General features: G+C 42.7%; 1 protein-coding gene across 4 annotated transcripts in view; it reads right to left on the bottom strand.

The window, feature by feature from the left end:
* Window positions 1-267: 267 nt before the first annotated feature.
* The window catches only part of GALNT18 (polypeptide N-acetylgalactosaminyltransferase 18), a 460,219-nt gene continuing 433,643 nt past the window's right edge, over window positions 268-26,843 (bottom strand). For all 4 annotated transcript variants that reach the window (XM_027852665.1, XM_027852669.1, XM_027852667.1 and 1 more), the window contains one exon: window positions 268-676. In XM_027852665.1, coding sequence (XP_027708466.1) covers window positions 530-676 — 147 coding nt within the window. In that variant the 3' untranslated portion in view covers window positions 268-529. The remainder of the gene's footprint in view (window positions 677-26,843) is intronic.

Genomic DNA, 26,843 nt, shown 5'->3' with positions numbered 1-26,843 from the left:
TTTTTTGTCCCTGTATCCCAGCAGCTGTTAGTGCCTGGCTCACAGAAGGCACTCAATAAATGCTTATTGATCGACTGATCTCCAGCACCAGAGTGGGAGTTTACATGCAGTAGGTGCTTAATCAATGTTGGGATGAATTGTTCTTGAAGCAGCAAACTCCAGCCTGTCTTCAGCTCGAGGAGCCCCTGGCTTGGAGACACTTTCTTCCCTCAGCCCTTCCCCCAGAGTGCCGAATGACCAGGGAACATCTTTTCTTAACCAATAGCATTTTATTGTCAGTTATAAATAGTCTCCATTTGTTCCCTATGTACAGTTGTAAAATAGTTTATGACCTTCCACCCTCACCCACGGTTCAGTATCTTTCTATAAACTCCATGAAAATTGAATAGGAAATGAGTCTCTTTTCTCAGCCTACAAAGCCAGCTTCCACACGGAAAACCCCAAGAAAAGAATACAATAGAGCAGGCGCCGTGCGCTACACAGTAGCAGAAGATGGGAGGGAGAGGGTCCCCTCCCTCCCCAGGGCTGGTCAGGACGACAAGCTCTGCAGGATGTTGGAGATGGACCAGTGTTGGCCAGAGCACTTCTGCAGCACCAGCTGGAACCCAAACTCGTTGTCGCTGTTTTCCTGCAGCTCCAGGCAACGCTTGGACCTCTGGTTCTGGATGGGCCCTTCCTGAAAAGTCAGAGCCGAGAGTTGTGTCAGGGGATCAGTGCAGCACAGGAGCTGGTTATGGGTGTGGGAAGCAAAGTGTGAGTGTGTGTGTCAGGGTACAGGATGAGGTAGGAGACGAGGCAGGGCAAGACATCCCTTTTCTTCTTTTCTTGTTTGTGCCAGGGAAACGGGGAGCTATAGATTATCATGACCACCATATTCAGAGGAGGAATCCCTAGAGGGATGATGACGAAGATAACAACAACAATGGCATTTATATAGTGCTTTGAGGGCCACACATATTATCTCCTTTGATTTTTCACAACCCTGTGAGGTAGGTGGTACTATCCCCATTTTACAGATGAGGAAACTGGGGCTGAGAGATTTTAAGTCAGCTGGTAGATTGTGGCCTTCGAAGTATCAGAGAATCTCAGTTGCAAGAAACCATATTGTCCTATATCTACTAAGGGGGGTAGCTAGGTGGCACAGTGGATAGAGCGCCAGGCTGGGGATCCTCTTTACAGCATGCCTGAAAAGTGCTCATCCAGTCTTTGCTTGAAAACCCCAAGTTAAAGGGAAACCACTATTACCAAGGGAGACAATTCCCCTTTTAGAGATCTCTAACTGGTAGGAAGTTTGTTGTGGTATATGGTATAGTATTTTGATCTAAACCTCATTTCTTCCACACAGCTTTCTACTTCTCTAGCAATTTTTGTCAAAAGTTGTTTCCTATTTTACGTTTATCGAACATCGCTGAAACTAACCCCCTTCATTTTAAATATAAGGAAACTGAGGCTTAGTAAGAAGTGATGTGTCATAAATCACACTGATAATAAGAACCAGAGCCAGAATGTGAACCCAGCTCATCTGACTCCTAATCTAGTGTTCTTCCACTATGCCACACACTTCTTTTGACATATCTAGTAGTGGTTGGCAAAGGCCAAACTTGAACCCAGATCTCTTCTCTGTCAGTCCAGCCCTCTATCTCTTCCAGGGCTCTTTTTGATTTCCCTAAGTAGTCCAGGTTCTCCCTCAGCACCCTCTGAGAAGAGAGTGTGAAAGAGCTCCTTGGGAGAGTTTCAGAAATGGTTCTCTGACTATGAGCGCTAGGAGGATTCTCTGTGGGTGCTTGGGTCAACCTTGGAGAGTGGTTGCCATGCCAAGCCATTTGAAAGCATTAACTGAGCTGGGCAATCCTACTAGACTTCAAGACCAATATTTTTCAATTGTGTGAATTTTTCAACTCAATGTGGCTGCCAAGAAAATGAATATGATCTTAGGCTGAATTAAGAGAGGCACTGTGTACAGGAATAAGGAGGTTATGGTTTCATTCTAACATGCCCTGGGCAGACTGTACCCTCTCTCTCTCTCTCTCTCTCTCTGTACACACACACACACAAACACACACAAACACACACACACACACACACACACGTAGGGAATAGTTAGCAGTTTGACTGAATAAAATGACGTGATTAGAATTAAAACTAAACACTAGCCCCATTGACCAAGAGGGATATTAACCAAATGACGCTGCATCCAAGCTGCCAGGCCCCTCAACTAGTGATCTACTATCCATGGACACATTACTATCAATGGACAGAGCCCAGAACTAGGAGAGAGATAGAGGACCTGGGTCCAAGCTCCACTTAATAGGATTTTGAAATGTAGACCTGGAAAGGATGTTGGAGGTTTCTAGTTCCAATACCATCATTTTTACAGATGGTCAAACTAAGGCCTAGAGAAACTGACTTGTCCAAAGTTGTAAAATAGAAGGGTTGTGATTTGAACTCAGGTCTTCTGATTTTGATTAGGGTTAGGGTTAGTGTTCTTTCCGGTTCATAACGGCAATACCCTCTGCCTCTCACAGTGGTTGTGTCTGATAAGAAAAGATGATCATATCTAAAAAAGGTTTTGTTTTTTTTAAAGTGGAATGTGCATGGGTCCTGCTGTCTACCATGTGCTCCTTTCAGGGATATGTGTTTATAACAGAAGGTCCTCATGGGCAGGGAGGGTATCTCAGTAGACATCGATGTCTGAGTGCCCAGTACAAGTGTAACACATACCTGTTTGTGATAACTTGGGAGCATGGTTTACTGGAAAGAGCACTGACTTTGTGGTCAGCACCACAGAACATTGGAAAAGAGTTTTGGATTTGGAGGTGCAGGACCTGAGTTTGAATTCTATCTCTCCCACTTACTACCAGCTAGATGTCAAAGAGGTCACTGGGCCTGGAGTCAGGAAGACCTGAGTTCAAATATGACCTCAGACAGTCACTAGCTGTGTCACTTTGGGCAAATCACTTAACCTCTGTCTGCCTCACTTTTTCTTATCTGTAACATGGAAATAACAATAGCACCTACCTCCTAGGGTTGAAGTGAGGATCAAATGAGGTAATATTTTCAAAGTGCCTGGCACATAGTAGGCACACTTAATAAATGCTTGTTCCCTTCCCTATATGACTTTGATCAAATTACTTCCCTTCTTGGACCTACAGTCTCTTCCTCTATGAAATGAGGATAGTCAGACCCCTGACTCCCTATTTCATAGGACTACTGCAAGGATTACACTAGAAAATGAATAGAAGATACAGTGTTAGTATAAATTGCTATTGAGATATGAGTGATACATATATATATATACATATATATATACATATATATATATACACACACACATACATTGTAGGCCTTTTGGATTTGGATGTTGGAAGAGGTGGGATGTGGGAAGATGTGGGAGACCTCTGTCAAGTGGTGCAAAAGGAATAGAAAAAGTGAATTTGGGCTAGATTCGATCAATGGTTCATTCTCTCCTGTTCGCTCTCTTCATCCAAGCTTAATCCATTCCATTGACCTTCTGGGCCTCTGAAAGTAGGCTGGCTTTGGTTCTGTCCCTTCACTAAGAGTTTTGGCAGCCTACGAGGGTGAATGGGGCTGCTGGGCCATCTCCTGGTTCCTCAAAGGGCCTGTGATTTTCCCTGATGCACAGAATCTTTCTTGGCGGAGTGTGACAGAGACAGACAGGACCTACTCTTCAAGAGGAGAAACTTTAATAATGGCTCTTCTGTGTCTCAGGCTATGAGAGACTGCTCTCAACCAATGAGCCATCAGCCAATGCCCTTTCTGGTGCCTGGCCCCACTACAGCCTTGCCTTACTCCCCCAAATTCAGTCCAAACACCAATGGGTTTAGAGTTCCCTGCATATGGCCCCTAAGATCTCATTGGGAGCTCCAAGGGTTATTGGTCTAGATGGGTGGAGCTTTGGAGATTCACCCACTCTGGGGTGAGGGCAGAGCCTTATTTCCAGACTCATGAACTCTAGGCATCCCCTCTACAACTTCTCTTACAAAGAGCCATCCGGCTTCATTTGCTTGAAGACTTACAGTAATAGGGAACTCACTACCTTTCAAGGCAGCCCTTTCAAGTTTCAGACAACTCTAATTGTTAGAAAATGTTTACTTCTATTGAGCTGAAATCCTCCCTCTGAAATGTCTAACCATTCTTCTGAATTCTGCCCTCTGAGACTGAGTAGAACAAGGCTAATTGATATTCCACTTGCCAGTCCATCAAATTATTGAAAGTAGCAACCATGTCACCTAAAACCTTTTCTTTTCCAGGCTAAAATTCCCCACCCCCTTTGGAAAGAACACTGGATTTTGGTTCAGAGGGTTTGGATTAGAATCCTAACTGTTACTACCTGTGTGTGACAGGAGGCAAGCCACTTGAATTCTCTGAGCCTCAGTTTCACCCTTGTAATAATTATAACTGATATTATATCCTGTTTTAACTTTGCAAAGCATTTTCCATTTTCCATGGTCTTACTTGAGCCTCTTGCTGACTTAAGGGATCATTTCTTCAGTTATTATTATTCCCATTTTACAGATGATGAAACTGAATGTCAGAGAAGTTGAGTGACTTGTTCATAATTACAAAGTGTTAGAGGTAGGATTTGAACTCGGGTCTTCCCTGACAACAGATCTAATCCTCTATCACTTTATCATGCTGCCTCTCAACAAGACGAGAGAGTCAGACTAGATGACCTCTGAGGTGCATTGACTTTTATTTGAATTTTTGACCTCCATGAACCGTTCCTTATATGACCTGGTTTCCAGACCCCTCACCATGCTGAGTGTCCTCCTCTGGTTGGCCTATAGCTTGGAGTGTCCAAAGCAGAATACAATACTCTGGATGTGGAATAATCAGGACAGAGAACATTGCCTCACTCATTCTGGATGCTAGTTTTCTGTTAATCAAAATAGAGATCTCCTTAGTTTTTTGGCTGCTACATTAAAAAAACAAACAAGTATTTATTAAGCATTTACTTTGTGCCTAGTACTGGGCTAAGTGAGTTACAAATATTTCTATAAACCTTATAAGTAGCTGTTATTATTATTATTTCCATTTTACAGATGAGGAAACTGAGGCAGGCTGCGGTTAAATGACTTGCCCAGGGTCACACAACTAATAAGTGTCTGAGGTTAGATTTGAACTCAGGTTTTCCTCACTCCAGTGCTATATCCACTGTGCCCCCTAGCTGCCTATACTGTTATACTATTGACTCATTAATATTTCAGCTTACCAATCCACTCTGTGTTTGTGCAATTAATTTCTCAGAATATAATTGTAGGACTTTTATGTTTATTTGTATTCAATCTGTTAAAATCTTATTAGATTTATCCCATCATTCTAGCCTTTGGGGATCTTCGTGGATCCTGATTACATAATTTTACATGTCAGAAATGTGTAAGAATGCCATTTCTATCTTCATGTAAGTCACTGGAAAAAATGTTGAGTGGCACAAGGGGAAGGGCAGATTCTTGGGACCCTCCACCAGAGACCCCTCTCCAGGTTGTCATCGATTCAATAGCTGCCACCCTTTGGGCTTACTTAGTCAATCTACTTTGAATCAGCCTAAATTGTATAATCTTCTTAGCTCACCCTTTTCCCATCTGGCCCACAAAGATAGCATGAAAAACTTTGCCTAACTTATTAGTGAAATCCAGATATACCACGTCTATGACATTTCCCTCAACTACCAGTCCAGTAAGTGACCCTATCCGCAAATAAGTAAATAGACAAATAAATGAACAAACAAATAAATGAATGAAATAGGAAAATGAGGTTTGTTTGGTATTACTTGTCCTTGACAAATCCATGTGGGATATTAGAATTCACATTTTTTTTTCTAATTAATCAGAGAATGATAGAGCCAGATCTGGAAGACACCTCAGAGGTCACTTAATCCACCCCTCCCCTCATTTTGCAGAGGAGAAACCGGTGAACTGGTCAGATGAATGACTTCTCCATGGTAGATGCAGCATTTGGACCCAGGTCTTCTGCCTTCTACAAAATCATGATGCCCAAATTATACCCCATAATAATGGTTCATCAATGGACTGGAGCCGGTTCCCTTTGAGATACAGGTTTGGTGCTCAGGCTTCTCCCAATTGCTTCCTGCTCTTATCCATCTTAATCCAATTCAGCTCAACACAGATGTAGTAAGCACCACTATGTGCCAGGCATTGCGATAGGCAATGGAATACAAAAAGAAAACATAACATTACTGGCCCCCGAGAAGCTTACGGTCTACTGTAGGGAGAGCATTCCTGGCATTGGGATCTGTGAAAGGCATACAGGTAGGAGGTGGAGTATTCGTCTGTGGAGCAATAAATAAGAGAGTTTGTCTGGTACAAGAAGGGGAGTGATGTGAAATGTGTCTGGCTTATACCGGTCCAACAACGAAGGCCCGTCGAGTGCCTCCAGACACTTTCAACTTGGTGCATATGGCAGTGCGGCTGGAGCTAGAACTCAGATTTCCTGACTCACAGATTATCATTCTTTGTACTACAACAAACTGCCAGTTCTAACAGTGTGAGAGCCTTCCGCATACAATCCTGACCTATATGGTTCATGGCATTTCATGGGTGTTTCAATGAGGTTGTAAAATCCTCATGAGCAAGGGCCGTGGCCGGTACTTGTTGTAATCATCATGATTATTCCATCTAGGTCCCCTGCCTCCCCCATGGCCTCTAACACAACATGGTGCTGTGGTTGGGGGTATGTAGTCAACCTTAAAAGGCCACATGAAAGTGACAGTTCAAGGTTCTGATGACTGTGGGTTCTCCTTTGATAATACAGCATGTCCCAAAAGTATTGGTGCAGTTTTAAGCTATTAAAACTTAAATCTGCTCTAGCATGAAGACTTTTGGGAGAGATAATATTTGGAAAGCATTTAGCACAGTATCTGGAACATAGTAGGCACTTAATAAGTGATTGCTCCCTTTCCTACCCCTATTATGTGTATGGAAATGCTCTTTTTTGGTGTTAAATATTAAAAAAGATAAATTAAAAAAAGATATTCTAGAATTTTCCTAGGATCATCATTTTAGGGCTAGAGGAGACCTTAAGTACCATCAACTCTAACCCCTTCATTTTATCAACAAAGGAAATGGAAGCCTAGAAATACGAAGTGATTTGTTCAAGGTCACTCAGGTAGTAAGGGATTCCAGCTCAGATTCTCTGCCTACAAATTTAATATTCTTTCCACTGCAACCTGCTGCTCTCCCCACTTTTGCCAGGAAGCAAAGTCTAGATTGCCAGCCTATATTTGGAATAGCTTGCCTCCTTCCTCTTTTTGAAAATCAGGACTACATTTGTCCATTTCCAGTTCTATGGAAACTCCCATTTTTTGGTGATTTTCCCCCCAAAGACTGCTGACGGAAGCTCAGAAATCTCATCTGCACATTCTTTGTCTACGCTAGAATGGCATTTAATCTGGGCCTGGTGATTTGAATTCTTTGAGGAGGAAGGAAGGGAACAAGCCTTTATCTGCCAGGCACTGTGCTAGTGCTTTACAAATGTTATCTCGTTTGATCCTCAGGACCACACTGGGAGTTTCCAGTTTTTCCAATTCCAAGTGCAATTATTATGGCCATTATACAGTTGAGGGAACTAAGGCAGACAGAGATTAATTGACTTGTCCAGGGTCACACAGCTTGTAAGTGTCTGAGTCCAGATTTTTTTTTTTTTGGTGAGGCAGTTGGGGTTAAGTGACTTGCCCAGAGTCACACAGCTAGAAGTATCATGTGTCTGACTGAGTCCAGATTTAACAAAGGTGTTCCTGATTCCGGGAGCAGCATTTATGCATTGTGGGATAAATACCAACTCCTCATTCTGTTTAAATTTCAGTTGTTGTTGTTCATTTGTTTTTTTTTTTTTTTTGGCGTGTCCTATTCTTCATGACTCATTTTGGGTTTTCTTGGCAGGGATACTGGAGGGGTTTACCATTTCCTTCTCCAGCTCATTTGACAGATGAGGAAACTGAGGCAAATAGGGTTAAGTGACTTGCCCAGGACACACAGCTAGCAGGTGTCTGAAGCTGGATGTGAACGCATGGAGATGAATCTTCCTGATTCCAGGCCTGGCACTCTGTCCACTGTGCCTCCTAACTGCCCTAGATTTAGATTTCAACTCTCTTGTTAAACATTTTTGTTCCGTCCTTTCTAGATTTTCTTGCTCGGTAGGGGGAAAAAACCCTGAAGCAAAATAAGAGTTCATAGTATCATAAATTTAGAGCTAAAGTCAATTGGTCTAGCTAACTGGGCCAGTCCTCTTTAGTTTACAGATGAGGAAACCGAGGCCCAGAGGGGTTAAGTAACTTCCTAAAGGTCATAGTGATAATGCATGCCAGAGGCAGGCTGTGAACCCAGATCTTCTGCTCTTTCCACTGTACCACACTCTGTTTTCTCTCTGATGTCATCCACCCCAAGCATCAGTCCACTCCCTTCTGTGATCTTTCTTTTGCCCCTTACCTAATTGAAGACATCCTCTTGATGCCTTAGCGTTCATGGGCAGTCTCAGTTTATACTTACCAGAGCATGTCTCTCTTTTGTATTCACCCTGAGCCCTTGCTTCCTTCTTCTGTATATGTCTTCTTAACAATCAGAACTAGTCGATGAATTAGCTCAGCATCACCCTGGTTCTCCCAGACAGCTCCTTCTTTTTTTAATTCTTCATCAGAAGCATTTTAGTTTGTGTTGTCTCCCCCAGGATCTAAAGCGGAACGTGCCTAGTAATCCTTTCTCTGACCTGTTCAAAATCAGATCTCACTGACTATGATGTGCTAGGCCAGCTGAGTCCAGCACCCTATCTGGGAGCTTAGCAAAGGATGGTTTAGACTGTTACAAGAGAATTCTGGCAACTAGTACAGAGAACAGTGTGTTTGACAGGGAGTCAAAACACCTGGGGATCTAATCCTTTTCCTACCACCAATAGCTAAATGACCTTGGAGGAATTATCCTCTCTCTCTGAGCCTCAGTTTCCACATCTGTCACTTGAGGGAAAGGGAATAGAGGTTCTCTGCCTACACACATCCTGGTTGTCTGGGTCCCCTGAGGGCCCTCCCTGGTGCCCCACCCCCTCTTCTGACATTTATAGGCATTCAATCCCATGGTTCCTTGGTTTGGGGATTTTCGGTGCACAGATTTTTCCTCCCCCAGGAGAGCATGGTTGTTTAGCTTACCATCCCAGCCATCTAAATTATTTGTGCAATACTTACAACTCCGGGATCTGGAAACCCACAATACTTTTAATTAAAGTATTTAAATAAGGGCAATTAAACCTGGCAGGAGAAAGGCAGTAGCACACAGAGAGCTTAATTGGAATGGAAACCAAATTAAATATGGAAACAGCATTTAAAAAAATTCAAAAATGGAATGTATGGAATTAAGAAGTCTAATAATGCTCCCCACAGCCTATTTCTCATTTTCCAGCTTGGTTTTCACCTCTGCCTGGGCTCAGCTCTCCGGTTGTCTCAGGGGTTTTAGAAGTAGACCTGCTCTGCCACAGGGCTTGGGTTCAAGATGGTCTTGTCAGACAGAATTCCAGGGGACATCACATTGCAGTCAAAGGAACAATGGACTGGCTCTGCCTCTATCATGTCGTGTGACCTTGGGAGAGTCTGTTCTTATCACAAGGTCTCAGTTTCTTCAACTGTCAAATGGGGGATCATCACTTCCATCCAGCCCCATCTATGAAGCAGCATTGTTTTCATTGTAATGTCTCCACACCCCATCTGGGAATGCTTTCCTGGAGACTAGAGGTTCTTCACCTGCAAGTTCGATAAACTTGTTGTTTTAGTATTTAATGACTATTTCAATATAATTGGCTTCCTTTGTAATTCTATGTACCTTATTTTATGCACTTCAAGTCATTCTGAGAAGAGATCCTTAAGGTTTCACCAGCTGCCAAAAGGATCCATGACATACCAATGACGAAGAAATCTTATCCTAGATGCTAATCTCGTCATTGGCATGGAGATCCCATTCAGTTTCAGTCCCAGAAGGGGATCCTTGATTGTCCTGGTTATCTCAGCCACTTCCAGACCTGAGTCCTTCATCACTGTTTATCTCTTGTCCTTCATTCTCGAGGAGCACCACGCCATCAGGAAGGTGATGCCATAACTTGCAAGTGAATTGGATTTAAATGAGGGAGAGCTGTGCAAAGTCACCAGCCTCATTTTCTCCTCTGGAGCCATCTGGGTCCAGTGGCCAGACATAGATCAAAATGACTAGAGATGGCCCCCTCCATTACTGCATGACCTTGGTCTATGGATTTTGTCTTTGGTGCTCATTTTGTGGTGCCACCTTGTACCCATCCCCTAGCAGGAGCCAGATGGTGTGGTGGAGAGAATTTGGGACTTTGAGTCAGGAAGAGTTAAGTTCAAACCCAGCTCAGACACTTAGCAGCAGTGTGACCCTGGGCAAATCACATAACCTCTTACTGCCCCAGTTTCCACATCTGTAAAATGGAGATGATCATAGTGCCTATCTCACAGGCTTGTACAGATCAAATGAGTTAATACATATAAAGTGCTTTGCAAATCTTAAAGCTCTATATAGCTATTATTATTAGCATCAGAATATAAGTTTCTTGAAGGCAGGGCCTATCTAGATTTTAAAAATTTCTATCTAGGGTCCTTGGTACATTTATTTTTTGGACCAGACCTTTGATTTGATTAATATAGGGGATTCTCAGTAAGAAGACTCCTTGTATCAATGCAGATGAATACCTGATTGTCAGTTTACTCTCTTAGAGTATTGCTTGGGCCACTTAGACATAAAATAACTTGCCTAGTCACACAATCGGTATGTACCAGTGGTCGGCCTTGAACCTATGTTTTTCTGACTCTAAGGTTGCTTCTTTATTCACTAGGATGTGTTCCTTGTCTTGGCACATAATAGGTGTATGCCACATCCTTTCAGACTGATTGACTGACCCTAGGACACTCAGTGGTCAAAGTAGAGCTTTGCCATGTCATCAGGCTACTTCTCTTCCCTTTTTTATCGGCTTGGTTTGGTACAAGTAGCTGGATCACTTCAGTGTGGAGGGATTCCCAGAGCAAACAGGGAAGAAGGATGTGAAGGAAGATTCAGAGTTAGTGTTTCCTGGAAATTACCTCCTTGGTAACCTCATCCTGATGAGTTGATCCATGGAAGCTGCCTAGGAAGCCCGAGCCTTGTAATCTGTTTCTGCTGGCACGACGAGGTGAGAAAGGGGACCTTGTAATAACAAGTCCACATAGGGAGTCTAGGAAAGGTAGAGTTCCTGGGTTCTTGGCTTAAGAGCTGAAAGGGACTTTAAAGGTCATCCGGTTCAACTCCTTTGTTTTACACAGGAGGAAAGTATGATTCAGAGAAGTTAAATACTGCACCCTAGGTCCTCCAGGCAGGAAATCAGTGGAAGGGTCAGGATTCAAAGGCAGGTGCTCCAAATTCAGTACATCGTTAGCCAGTAATTGCTGGTGAGGGAGATTTAACCAGCCACATTGGTAATTAAATCCCCCACTGCAAAGGAATAAATGGGGTTCCTGTTACATGTCTGCCTTGAGTCGTGGGGGAGCTCATAGACTCATGAAACATTTGGGTTAGAGGGGGCCTGGGAGAACACCTTGTCCTATCTCATCATGCCGATGTGCAAAGCTGGGCTTCGGGAGGGGAGCAACTTGCTGGTCAAATGGTGCCTTAGTTAAATGAGAAGAGATATAAAGCATGTCGCAAATCTTAAAGCATTATGTGAGGATGATAATTATTATTATGTACAGAGACTATCAAGAGTGATGAGCTGGGATCTGGAGTCCTTACCCTTCTCGTGCTGAGGAGCTCACTGCAGCTGACTGCAAGGGCTTGGGCAGGAGGAAGGTTGACCACTCCTGAGTTAAAAATAAAAAGAACACCACTCTGGCCAAACAAGGGCATAGTGGGCCACTACTCATGCTATATAGAATGCTGGGTCTGGAGTCAGGAAGACCTAAGTTCAAATATGACCTCAGACACCTACTGGCCATATGACCCTGGGCAGATCACTTAACTTTGTTTGCCTCAGTTTCCTCATCTGTAAAATGAGCTGGAGAAGGAAATGGCAAGCCACTCCAGTATCTTTGCCAAGAAAACCCCAAATGGGGTCATTAAGAATCAGACAGGACTAAACAACAGTTAGAGCTACAATGAAATGTCAGGTATTAGTTTTTTATTTAAAAAAAAGGATAACTCACATTTTAATCCCAGTGCCTTCTTTCCGTCGATTAACTCCCATTTCTCCTTTTTCTAGCTTATTTGTACATAGTCTCTCCCATTAGATTTTGAGCTCCAGAGTGGGGACTGACTGTCTTTTGTCTGTCTTTCTTTCTTCCTTTCTTTCTTTCTTTCTTTCTTCCTTCCTTCCTTCCTTCCTTCCTTTCTTTTGCAATTGGGGTTAAGTGACTTGCCCAGGGTCACACAGCTAGTAAGTGTCAAGTGTTTGGTGTGAAGTTCGATTTGAACTCAGGTCCTCCTGACTTCAGGGCCGGTGCTCTATTCACTTGTCTTTTGCCTTTCCTTGTATCCCCAGAGCTTAGCACAGTGCTTGGCACGTGGAAGGGTCAGGATATAAACCCAGATCCTACAGATTTAGCATTCTTTCCATTGTCGGCCAGTAATTGTCAGGGAGGGACCCTTAAGCAGTCACTGAGGCAGTTAAATCACCCACTGAGTAGTACTAAATGAGGCTCCTCCTACATATCTACCCTGACTAGTGGGAGGACTCACAGACCCATGAAATATTTGGGTTAGAAGGGGCTTTGGGGATCATCTCATCCTAGTCTACATTACACTATTACAGTAGGCATTTAATGTTTCTTGACTGACTTTATAGAGCTTTAAGGTTTAAAAAATACATTCCTCATAACGACCCCATAAAGAAGGTATAATCCTCATTTTGTAAAAGGGAAACTGAGACACAGAGCAATTAAGAGATTGATATATGGAGGCTTAGTAAGCGGTAGAACTGAGGTTTGAACCCAAGTCTCCTGACTTCAAGCCAGTGCCTAAGAGGCAATGGATGGAGAGCTGGGAAGTCAGGAAGACCTAAATTAAAATTCAGCCTTGGACACTTACTAGCTGTGTGACCCTGGGAGAGTCATTTAACCTTGTTTGCCTCAGTTTCCTCAACTGTAAAATGGGTGTTGTTGTGAGTTTCATATGAGATAACAATTTTAAAGTGCTTATCACAGTACCTGGCACATAGCAGGTGTTCCACAGACTTATTCTCTTCTCCTTCCCCTATATAACTCCATCTCCTCAACATCTTTCTTCTCCTCCCACTCTCTCTAATCCATCCTTCACACAACTACTAAATTAATCCTTCTGATGTATAGATATGATTGCTGACTCCCTTGCCCCCAAATCTTCAGTGGCTCCCCATTGCCTAAAGCATGAAATACAAACTTCTTAGCCTTTCAGTCATTTCTTTTCAGCACCAAGTAGGATTTCTTACTCAGGGTGGGGAAGGGGGAGGGGTAAGTGGAGGATTCAGTCACTAACTTGTGAATTTGGGCAAGTCACAACCTCTCTGAGTCTCAGTATCCTCCTTTGTAAAATGAGGGTGATTCACCGGAAAGGCTTTTCTTGCCTTCCCCCAATGAACAGACTTCTCTTAGTTTTACTTCAAGCACCTCCCATTGGCCAGTCTGGCTGGCTTGGGGAGGGCAGAAGGGTGAAGTATTTGGAGGTGACACAACTAGGCAGCCCCTGCAGTACTGAGCTCACTGCAGAGCCTCTGAGGTTCCATTCATTTGGCAATTAGTCAAAGAGGTACGTGGGAAGACTCTTATGGAATTGTTATTTAAATAATTAATTGTAATTTAACTTTTAGAACTGCAGAATTTAGGAGCTGGAAAGGACATTGGAGGTCATCTGATCCAAACCAACCCTCTCTTTTTACTGAGGCTTTAGGAAAGGAAAAAAGGCTTGCTTGCCTAAAGTCACACAGCTAGTCAACAAGCATTTAAGTGCCTACTATGAGCCAGGTAAATTCTGGGGAAGGAAGGAAGGAAACAAGCACTTAATGAGCAGTTACCTTGTGCCAGGCACTGTGCTAAGTGTTTTGCCAATATCATTTTATCCTTACAACAGCCATGGGAGGTGGGTACTATTATTATCTCTGTTTTACAGTTGAGGAAACTGAGGCAAACAGAAATTAAGTGACTTGTCCAGGGTGACACAGTTAGTAGGGGTCTGAGATAAAATTTGAACTCAAGTCATCCTGTCTCCTGGCCTAGTGCTCTATCCACTCACTCACTGTACCACAGAAGGTAAGAGACAACCCCTTCCTTCAAGCAGCTCATGGTCTAATGCCACAGCAAGCGAGTAACAAGTCAGATTAGACTCCAATTCTTCGGAGCTGGAGCCTTGAGAACAAAAGCTCTGTCTTGCTCTCTCTGTATTGGAGGAGCCTGAGAGTCGACGGAGAGCTATCCCCTCATCCACCCAATCTGGAAGCCTCAGTTCAAAGGCCTTCTCTGACACAGCCTGATGGCGTCACCCTGGCCAAGGCAGCTGACCTCTCAGAGTCCTCCCTCCCCTCCCAATTCTGCAAGGCTGTAAATTGCAAAGAAGGTACTCAATTGCTCAAGTAGAGAGAACTTTTCCTCAAGAACTCTCTATACCGAAGAAATCACAGGGCCAGTTTTAAAAAAATCCCTCTTGACTTAGAATATCTTCCCTCTCCCTTTCTACCTGTTTAACTGCTTTATTATTCTTTAAAGCCTCACTCAAATATTCACCCCGCCTTCAAGGAGCTTTCTCTACAATAAATCAACAAGCATTCAGTAACCATCTACTGTGTGTCAAGGACAGCTAGGTGGTGTAATGGATAGACTGGGCCTGAATCAGGAGGACCTAGTTCAAAACCAGTCTCAGACACTTACTAACTGTGTGACCCTGGGCAAGTCACTTAACCCTGTTTGCTTCTGTTTCCTCTTCTGTAAAATGAGCTGGAGAAGGAAATGACAAGCCACTCCAATGTCTTTGCCAAGAAAACCCCAAATGGGGTCATGAAGAGTAAGATACAACTAAAAAACAACTTAACAACAACTGAAATCCAAACAGAACGAGGAATTGGTATTTATCCCACAATGGATAAAATGTTGGTCCCAGAGTCAATCTGAGTCTCAGTCACTTCTAGTGGTGTGACCCTGGGCAAGTCATGTAAGTTTGTTTACCTCAGTTTCCTCATCTGTAAAATGAGCTGGAGAAGAAAATGGCAAACCACTCCACTATCTTTGCCAAGAAAACCCCATATGGGGCCACAAAGAGTCAGAATCAACTGAAACAACCAAACAACAACTGTGTGTCAGGCACCACACACTAGGTTCCAGGGATAAACAGACAGCAAATGAAAAAAGTCTCTGCTCCCAAGGGTCTAGAGACTAAACTCAATCTATTTGGCCCCAGAGGGAACTGACAGCGGTGGAAAGTTGTAGAGAAGGGGCAGCTAGGTGGCGAAGTGAATAGAGCTCTGGACTTGGAGTCGGGAGGACCTGAGTTCGAATCTAGCCTCAGACACTTAATACTTACTGGCTGTATGACCCTGGGCAAGTCACTTAACCCCAATCGCCTCACTAAAAAAAAAAAAAAAAGTAGAGAGGCAGATTTCAGCTCCATGTCAGGAAAGACTGATTTCCACACAAACAGAGACAGTCTGAAATCAAGGTGCATGTAATATGTTCTCCTTCCCTAGAGGTCTCTAAGCCAAGGCTAAATATTTGGGGGTATTTTTTACATGGGATTCTCATTCAGGTCTGGAATGGACTAGTCTCCTTCTAGCTCTGACATTGTTTGATTATGTTTGAATAGTGCTGAGCATGATGTCTTACACTTAGTCGACATCCAGTTGAGGCTTGTTGAATTAATTGGGCCCTGCTTACTTATTTATTAAAGCAGACCTGCAAGGACCTCTATTCGGAGAGATTGGTCAGCAATTAGCATTTGAAAGCAATAACACTCCATTTTTTCTCATTTGAACTAGCCTAGTCCCAATGAATCCATAGTCAGATATGCAAGAGGATATCTATATTGCCAATGTAAACCCTATCCATGACAAAGGCCCCAGCAGAGGCTCTAGGAATTAGTGATGGTGCTGATTATCTCCTCCAGGGGCAGGTACGAGTGGCAGAGAAGGAAATCTCCACTTATCTAATTCATCCCTGTTCCATTCCTTACTACTCGTGTGTCTTTGAGCAAGCCACTTAAATTCTCTTGGTCTCAGTTTCCTCCTCTATGAAGCAGATGGCCTCTAAGGCTCGTCAGTTGGTAAGCATGTGAGCCAGGGTGTGAACCTCAATGTCTTAGTCCTTTGTCCATTCCACTGTGCTACTTCTGGCTTTCTGCCAAGAGCTGGAAAGGACCTTAGTGGTCATCTAGTCCCACCCTAGGAAGGATCCCCTCTTCAACATCTATGAACAATGTATGACAGATTGTGTTGTGCTTTCAGATGGGTGTCGCATTTCCATTTTCAAGGTGTTGGCATAGACTTTAATCATTTGTGATGATACTCCTCTCTTCTCCTACCATTCTGGGCTGAGAGAAAAAAGACAATTACTTAGCTCAGTGATTGTGTGGGTATGAGGTGAAGTACAAACCCTTCCTCTCCCCAGTAACAATCAGGATGATTCCTAATTGGCTGAGAGTGAGCTTGGGAATGCAGAAGGGACCAACTAGCTTGATCCATCATGCCCAGGAAGGTGAATCTTAAGTTGCTACGGGAGGGAAGGATGTTTACAATCTAATATTTTATTTTTTCCCAATTACTTATAAAACTAATTTTAACATTATTTTTTTTCAAATTTTGCATTCCAAATTCTCTCCCTCCTTCTCTTCCCCCCCTCATTGAGAAGGCAAGCAATTTGACATAGATTATCCATGTGCAGTCATGCAAAACATATAGGAGAGTGTTTTAGTGTGAGTGTTGACAAACAAGTCAGTTGCTTAAAGACTAGAGCATCTTGGAAAATGCTAGGCTTGGATGGGACAGCTTAGATTTTAAGGACCACCCAGTTAGGCTGTAATGGAATACTATTGTGTTGTAAGAAATGATGAGCAGGGAGATTTCAGAAAAACCTGGAAAGACTTATATGAACTGATGCAAAGTAAAGTGAGTAGAAGCAGGAGAACACTATACACAGTAACAACAACATTGTATGATGATCAACTGTGAGGGACTGTCTGATGTTGGCAGCTGCCAGGTGGATGTTGTGGCAAGATTGGGGTAGAATCTGGGTATTTGGAAGTCGAGGCAGGGGCTGTGGTAGGCAGAGTTGTGGTGAACTGGGATGGGCTGGGTATGGAGAAGCCCTGAGGCAGTGGGCAGTGCTATGTGAGATAAGCTGGGTGCAAGGAAGTAGCCGGAGCATGTGCTCCTGAGGCAAGGGGCGGTGCCATGTGGGAGTGGGACCACAGAGGACGAGTTCCCTTTGCTTAGTCCCCTCCCTATATGCAACGTCAACCCCAGACGCCTCCTTCCTGTGTCCTTCCTGACTTCCTAGGTCACGTACTCTTTGTCTATGCACTAATCCCAGACGCCTCCTTCCTGTATCTGGTCCTAGTCTCCTGCGTCACTCCCTCTCCCTTGGTGCGCTAAACTCAACTCAGACAGCCCCTTCCGGTATCTGACCCTACAATCATTGACTAGTAGGCCGGCTGAGGAGGAGGGGCTAAGTAGGTACTTAGGAACGGGTCGGGAGCGCAGGCTCTCTTTGTTCCTGCTCTGTTACTATGGCCTTCCTGCTTGGCCTTGCTGTGATGGCCTCTGAATAAAGCTCGGGTGTTGGCAGCCTCCTGATGGGTCATCTCTGTGTGTGTATCCAGGTAGGCACCGAAGACTTGTAAGTATGACTCTGGCAGCCTGCTCCTTATAGGAGGAGAGTGTACAGCGCGGCCGGCACAATCAACTGTGAGTGACTTAGCTATTCTGAGCAGCACAATTATCCAAGACGATTTCAAAGGTAGTTTGGAATGAATTTGGAATTTGATGAAAAATTCTATCCACATCCAGAAAAAGAACTGATGGCGTCTGAATGCATGTCAAAGCACACTATTTTCACTTTATTTTTTCCATGTATTTCTTTCCTTTGGGTCTGTTTCTTCTTTCACAACATGACTAATATGGGAATATGTTTTACATGATAGCACATACATAACATAGTAAATTGCTTACCATTTTAGGGAGGGGGAAGGGAGGAAGGAAGGAAATTTGAAATCCAACATTAAAAAAAATGAATGTTAAAATTTTTCTTTACAAGTAATTGGAAACAATACTATTAAAATTTGCATTCTCAATAACCTTTCCCTGGTGAATTCTTTGTGAATGTGTGTATTTTATTTTCTCTTGTAAATAAATTCTGAAAAAGTGCCTGCTAGGTGTCACAGGGCAGAGAGTGTCAGACTTGAAGTAAGGAAGATCTGAGTTCAAATTCTGCCTTAGATCTTAACTGTATGACCCTAGGCAAGTCACTCAATCTCTCTCTAGCCTCAGTTCCCTTATCTACAAGCTGAGAATGATAACAGACCTTTTGGACAACGTTTTCGTAAGGATTGAATCAATGAGACAATATATGGAAAGTGCCTCACAAACCTTAAAGGGCTATATAAATGATACCTGTTATTCTTGTAGTCTGAGGTTTGTGAAGATAGGTAGGAGAAGTGAAAGATGGCATCTAGGTCAGATTTGTGTACAAATTTATAGTGGCAATGGCAACAAAAGGGAAAGGCAATTAGAGATCAGATGGCAACATTGAACTTAGGAAACCACACCAGCTGAAACATACAGAAATTTAGGGTGCTTATTGCCTGATCCCTCAGAGATCAGGCAGATAGGGGCTGTTTCTGTCTCCTAGCTGCTCTAGCATAGTGCTTTACGTGTTCAAAATATGTGCTTAATAAATGTTTGTTGAATGCTTGCTATTGATGAGTTAAAGTCTTATGGTGAAAAGCAAAGGTCTCTTGGATTGGTGCCAAGGAAAAGCCACACCCTGCCAACTCTAAGCTCAGGACTGGAGCTCATAAGTGTGCCACTGAAGGAGTTTAGCCACTTGACCTAGTAGTTTCTAGTGCTATTAGAAGAACAACAAGCTCAGGTGAGTATACAGATATCTTTCCCGAAGAAGTCATCCAGCCTATACTAGAACATCTCTAGTGACAGCAAACCCACTACCTTGTGAGGTGGGCCATTCTATTTTTGAACAGTTTTTCTTGTTACAAAATTCATCTCTCTTTTAAGCCAAAATCTGCCTCTTGAAGCTTTCCCCTCCCCTGCACCGGTCAGTATTTTTCCCTTTGAAACCCAGAAGAAATAGCCAAATCTCCTGTCCATCTGAAAGGAATGGATAGGGTGAACATAGAATTACTTAACAAATCCCAGAATACTAAAATAAAAGGGTACCCCTTGAAGTCTGAATGAGGTCAATTTTGACTGAACAAGGGAGTTCTTTACCCAGTGGGGAATAAGCCTATGAAAACCATCACTTCTCACAGTGATAATTTCAGGATGAAAATATAAAGAAGTTCAAGAAGAATTTAGATATATTGCTGAATTAACACATCCATGGGGGTGCTTAGGACTATTTGAGGTTTAGGACAACGATGCCTTCCAGGAACTTCCCTCTGGTGCCTAGTGCAGTGCTTGGTACATAGTAGACATTTAACAAAGGTAGGTATTTAACACAGGCTTTCGATTGACTGGTATCTCAGTCTGAGACAGAATATTGATCTGTGAGCCAGGGGGCAAGAGGGCAAAACTCTTAGTAAAATTCCACAGTACTCTCTGCCTCTTATAATAAAGGAAGTGAAAAAAAAACCAATGCCCCAAGACCATGCCAGGTTATGTTTCTCCTTTCTCATGGTGATTTTGAATGAAGGCTTAAAGGCAAGAAATTCATGCTGGAGCCTGGGAAAAGAAAGGTGTGTGTCCATTTCTCATCATCTGTCTTTGCCTTCCCTACCCTTCCTGATAAACTAGATCTATTCAAGATGTGTCTTTGGTTGCCCCTCAGTCCCAAACACAAGATAGAAAAAGCAGGTGGAATCCATTCTTTCAGAGGCATAGGAAATATAGTCTCTTATAGGGAAGTAAAAATATATGTATGAGGAAGAGATAGGTCAGTCACAAGACAGAATGAGAAAAGGATATCCCACAAATGCAGTTTTACTGAGAGCTAATTTATAGGATCAATGGCCCGAGGCAACACTATGAAAAAAAAATACTCCTTTAGAGTTTTAAGATGGTGGCCATTCTATCAGACAACATTTATTGAGTTTCTACTGAATGTAGATCCATGTGTCACTGAAGTACTGCCGAATGTACTTAAGTTTATCTAAGATATCATCCTTGACCTCAAGGAGCTTACTATGGTCTGGTAGCATCTTTTAGAATCATCTGGTCTTGACCAGTGCCAAAATAATCAGTAGGTCTTTGAGTTACTAAGTCATGAAATTTTATTTAATTTGTTTAAAATTTAATTTAAGTTGCTAAGTCATGAAAGGTAAGACCATCTGGGGTCCACTTTAGGTGGCTGGGGCTGTAGATCTACTGAACTGATCACAGCTATCTGGTTGGATGGCTGTTTACTAGCAGCAAATCTTTGAGACCCTGGACCATAGAACCCTGGACTTGGCTGGTTCAGGACCAGAGACAGCTCTTTGTTGTTGTCAACAACTAATGAATACCCTTACCATTAGGAATAATCTTGGGCAGCTGCTTGGTACACATAGCCTCCCCCAAATCATTTTGTAGAGCCTTGCACATGAGTCACAGAGAGATTTTTTTCATCAAATGTGACTTTTTAGTGTCAATATTTGACATTTCCATGGCTCAACTTACAGTACAGACAAGAAGCTTAGAGGGGTTTGCAAAAACACAAGACAAGAAACAAAACAAAACAACAAAAAAAACCCCAATCCTTTTTATTTGTTAAAAATAAAATCAGTGTAGGAGATGCTACGCTAAGATATGCAAATGCATATCTGCTTTGTAAGGAAAGCTGGGAGAATTGCACTAGATTACCTTAAATTAATTCAACATGAGTGTCTCTGGAGTTTAAATGTGGTCCTCCAGAGGGTAAATAATGCATAATGTGAAACTTGAGAGAAAGCTTGAAATGCACCCATTAAAAGCTCTTTTTGTCCCAACTTGTGCACAGGAATATCCAACTTAGTAGGATCTCCATGTAATTTGCCAGGATTAAAACCTGTTACTAGGAAATTAGCTCCAGTGCCATACTTACATAATGCTCGACACGTCCTCTGCCCCTTACCAGTCTTAGCAACAGCTAGCAGTGGGCAATGACTTGCAGAAGCATTCTGGGTTTTTAATAAATATTGATTATTTTTCATTATGCAAAACACTACATACTTTAATTCTTTAATAACAGGCGAGCCAGGCTGCATTGGTTCTCTAAATTAAGGCTTTTTTTTTAAGTGAAAATGTGAAATGTTTTTTTTGGAAGTCTATTTCAGTAGCATGGGCAAGGACATGGCTACCAATGGGATGAGAGGCCTTCTGATTAGAAATATGCTAATTGGAAAAATGCTAAAATGTTGGGAATCTTCCCAGCATGAAGATTGCTATCATTAATGCCAGGCTACTTTCATTACAGTGTTCTAAGAAAAGGAAGAGACTAGGAAGGGGGGGAGGGGTCAAGTGCCCTTCATGTCCCTTTCAGGGACAGAGTAGAGCCAGAGTTGGGACAAGGCATAGGTGTGTTCACTCAGCAAGGAGCAAAGGACATGTTGTCTTCTGCTACTTGTTATTTCTGGAGGTCCTTCTCTCATGGGACTCAACTTTTTCAAAACTAATGCTTACATAGATTTATATGTATTTTTTGGGGGTAGAAGAGACTAAGAGATTATATGGTGCTGTCCTTTCATTGTCCATGTGAAGAAACAGACCCAGAGAGGAGGAGCGAGTAGCCCTGAGTCACACAGCCAATTAGTGGTGGAGCCTAGACTTGGGACTCTATTTTCTAGGTCCTGTGCTTTTCCCATTTTATCATAGTGTATTTGAACCCATGGACTTGCTGAAGTTAAATGGGGATACAAATCGACTTCAACTGTGACCATGCTATGGTTATTAACTTGTATCTACTTTATATGTATCTTATGTACTGTTATTGATGTGCATGGTTTCTCTTTCATTAGAAGGTAAGCTCCTTGAGGGTAGGGACTGTTTTGCTTTTACTTTGGATCCCCAAGATTTATTTAGCATGTTAAAGAATAGCTTATGAAGGAAGATGGTCTTAGGCTGTTAACATTCCCTCTCAATGTAGCACCTAACCTGAAAATTATGTGAAAGTTGATCACTGGGGAAGATCCTTAATTTTACAGATGGGGAAACTGAGGCTCATAGGGAGTTAGGCAACTTCCCCAAAGACACACATATAGTAATTGTCAGACATGAAATTAGAACCACATCCTCTGACTCCAGATCCAGTGAATTGAGAGGACTCAGTTCAATTCAACAAACATTCATTAAACATGCTATGTATTAGATGCCAAGGATACAAACACAAAATCTTAACAGCCACTGCCCTCCAGGAGCTTATGGTCTATGGTGGTGGTGGTGGTGATGGGGAGAGGAAGGACAACACTAGAGCTGCTAACTAGAGAAATGATTGAACCACTGACCTACCAAAGTGGACAACTGAGAGATGTGTGCCAAGAAGCCACTTAACATAAACATTTCTATCTCAATGCTAGAAACTTTGAATAAAAACATCTGCCTTGTCCATAGTGCTTTATGGGTCACAAAGTGCCTTCCTTGCAACAACCTTGTGAGTAAGGTAGTGTAAGTTTTATTATTCCCATTAAATGGAGGAGGAAACTGAGGCTCAGAAACAGGGAATGATTTGCTTTTGGATATCTAGCTGAGCAGTGGAGAAGACAGGCCTTATCCAAGTCTTTTAATTTCAAGACCAAGGTCCTTTTCATTATACCTCCTTGGCCTCTTTCTCCACTGACTCTTGCCAGTGGTGTGAGAGTGGGGGTGGATTCTTTGGTTTAAGAATTAGTCTGATGAGAGCCCAGATATAAGAGAAGTGTGATGAAAGGGCTGCAGGGATGGGTTTGGACACACAAAACTGTTCACTGCCTCAATGTTAGACACTTAGAACTTGCTGTCCACCTCTAATGATGCCTATATTGGGCACAAGACATTTTAATTAGCTCTTACTCGATGAAATCTGGCAGTAGATCGTCATATTGACAGTTACTATTTTTACTATGATGGGCCTTTTTTTGCCTACAGGCAACAGAGCTGGTGCCTCCTAGCAGGGCAGCTCATGGTGCCTTGGGGAGTGGAAATAATCAAGCAACCCCACCTCCTAGCAGCTGATGGATGAGCTGTACAGGGGGCACTGGAGATTTGGCTCGAAGTGAGGAATGCACTGAAATGGCCACCCATAGTGACATTGCTCTCATTTTCTCATAGGGATCCTGTGCTGCTCATCTTCCACCCTCCCCCACCCCTATCCATACCCCTTTGTTTTTTAGCCATCACTAGCATAGGGAGATATCAATATGAGGTCATAGTTCAAGTATGTGGTTGAAGTTTAATTCATATAATCATAGGATTGCAGATTCAGAGCTAGAAGGAAAGTTAAGTGAGTAGCCCAAGGTTACAGAGGCAGTAATCGTCAGATGTGGGATTTAACCCATCTGACTTTATAAACTGCTCAAGTCCAGGGATCTCAATGCCTACTGTTATTCCATACACACATTAATTAGCTCTCCTGGTCATTCCTCTGCCTCTATGTTTTTTTCATGAGCTTGGCATGTCATTTATTTTTGCCTGGAAGGGCCCAGCCGATGCCTCCAGAGATGAAGACTTTAGAGGATTGTAGGACCCTGAAGTCATGGACCAGAATATGCCAGGATAATGGCATGACCAACTCCAGATTTTCAGCATCAGTAACAGAATGATAAACTCCAGTTGGGTCCCCCAACACATTGTTGAGTATCATATAATTGACCACATTTTTTGTTTCTCTGTTGTAGCATAGGAGAGAGAACATTAGACTTGGAGCCTGAGGTTTAAATCTGGTTCTGTTCTTTACTGTGAGAACTCTCTGGGTCTTAGTTTCTTCATTTGTAAAATAAAGCAGCTAGACAATGGCTTTGAAGATCCCTACTACCTCTAAATGTATGATCCTGGGATCCCAATGAACTGACACAAAGTTCAAGTCCTGACCAGACAGTGGCAATCTGGGATGGCCTTAGAGCCCTGCCACAGGGTAACTAGAAGTGAAGGGTTAACTGCGATCAACTCAGAGACTGGCGGAGGGCAGCCAAGTCTTGGTTGATTGGGAGCTCCTGGAAACAATACTCAGAGATACTAGCTTTAAGCAGTGTAGTGAGGTAGAAAGAACAATATATTTTGCATTAGAAGACCTGGATTCAAGTCTCAGCTCCAATTACTTCACTCACCTGAGTCTCAGTTTCCTCATCTGTAAAATGGGAATAATAATGCACACATTACTGTCTCTTTCTCACACTGAAGATCAAATGAGATAATGTGAGAAATTTCTTTAATAATTCAGTATCATTTTTTACATTTCTGAAGAACTTTCACATGTGATAACTCATTTTATCCCCACTATAATTCTACTTTTTAAATATTTATGTATATGTCTCAATTTCCCATTAGACTATAAGTTCCATGAGAACAGGGGGCATAACAGCCTAGATTTAAAGCCAAAAAGGACCTTAGAAACTACCCAATTCAACTCTTCATTGTACCAAAAAAAGGAAACTGAGGCCCGGAGATATTAAGCGATTTCCCCAAGGTCATACATGTAGTCACTAGAAGAGATGGGATTTGAACCCAGTCCGTCTGTCTCCAAATGCCTTGCTCTTCCTATGCTGCTGCATCATTCTCAGGGACCCTGTCTCATTTCATCTTTGTTATCTCTCCCAGTTGCCAGCACAGAACTCTTAATGCTTAACACAGTTACTGAACTTAATTAAATTTGGTAAAGGCATCAGGCAGCTTGGCAGATGTGGATCTGAACTGTCCATGGTAACAGAGCTGGAAGAGAGCATTTCCCAGGACAGTTGCTTCCTTCATGCTGGGAGCTTCCTTCCTGGACTGGTTGCCATGTGTAGCCTCGTGCAGTCTCCGTTTATACAACAAACCATAATACTTGGAAGCAAAGGGCAGGATAAACCTCACAACAAGTTTGAGGTGTGTCTGGAGACAAACTAGACTGATTGCCCAAATGTGAGTACACAGCTTAGTTACAAATTCCTGCTTAGCTCCTAAATATAAGTTATATTCTCAGTCCCAACCCACTTTAATTTCTGATCCTTTATTAAAGGGGATCCTTTCTAGCAGGTATAAGGTCTACCTCCCAGGCTTCGATCAGAATTACTTAATCCAAAATCACGAATGAACCATGCTGTTTGGAAGTCTGTTTCCAGTACCTAGAATCCTTTGAACTAATCTCAGCTGGGGCACTCATCCTAGTCCAGGTATTCTTAACCTTTTTTGTGTTATAGATCTTTGATGGTCTAGAAGTCTAAAGACCCCTTGAGCAGTTTGGGGAAGCCTACATACCTCTTTGGCAATCTGGGGAAGCCAGATTGGTGAATACGATTGGAATTGTTTCTGCAATGAAATTAAATAACACAAATGAAAGTCCTTTGGGAATCAGGAGAAAACTATTCTATTACGCGAGACTGCCATTCTTTTCACAGGAGGCAGGGTGAGGTAGAGGGCAGGGTGAAGGTCTGGGGGGGGAGTCAGAAGTTTGTTCTGGTTTATACCAGAACATACATACTAACAGCATGATGTAGTAGATAGAGCATTGGACATTTGAAATCATGATGACATGAGTTCAAATCTCCCCTTAGATACTTGCTAGTTGTGAGACCTTGGACAAGTCATTTAATCTCTCATTTTCTTCATCTGCACAATCAGGGGTTAGACTTAATGGCTTCTAAGGTCCCTTCCTGATGTTTCCACTTTCTGGACAACATCACTGCCTCCTCGTCCTCATCTGAAACTTGGACTCCATCTCCAGAATCCCCTTGGGTTCTGATAGGTGATCTTATCATACCTAAATCCAGGTCTCTGTTGGTTGTAGGGATTATGCTGCTCATGAATCATCGCATCACACCCTGGGGATTCTACAAGGTGCTATCGCTCTGGAACCCACATACACAGCTTGCTCCCTACACAAAGATACTCGTGGATGGACACACACACAAGGACACACAATCACTCCTACAAAGGATGGGTCTAATGAAGATGTTTGCCATCATTGGTGATTCTGGGAACCTGACTAGGAAAGGGAAAGGACAGAAAGGGGCCGGCAGAGGACTATTTCCATGCTCGTTGAGAAGCATGTGTCTGTATATATACAGTCAGAACTTATGTAGGGCTTTAAAGTTTAAAAGGTGCTTTACCCACATTATTTCATCGCAGCCTCACAACAATACTGTGTGTTAGGTGCTTTTATTACCCTTATTTGGCAGATGAGGAAACTGAGGCTGAGAGGTAAAGTGACTTGCCTAGGGTCATATAACTAGGAAGTTGGTGTGGCAGGATGTGAACCCCAGTCCTCCTGACTCCAAGTCTGGCATTTATCCATTATACATAACCTCCCTCTGTGTGTATTTGCATAAAGAGGGTGTCCGAAAAGTCTTAGTGCAGTTTTGTGCTCTCAAAGCTTAAAATTGCACTAAGGCTTTTGGGACCCAAATTTTGTATGCCAATCTCCCTCTGTGTTTGCACATGACTTATTCATGTTTACACAAGTCCGTGTGCACATGTATATCTCAAATACACTAATCAAGCAAGCTAATCAACACAAAGCTCTTTACAAA

Source organism: Vombatus ursinus, unplaced genomic scaffold, assembly GCF_900497805.2.
Source record: "Vombatus ursinus unplaced genomic scaffold, bare-nosed wombat genome assembly UNPS02009770.1, whole genome shotgun sequence".
NCBI lineage: Eukaryota > Metazoa > Chordata > Mammalia > Diprotodontia > Vombatidae > Vombatus > Vombatus ursinus.
This window is presented reverse-complemented; position numbering and strand designations above follow the sequence as displayed.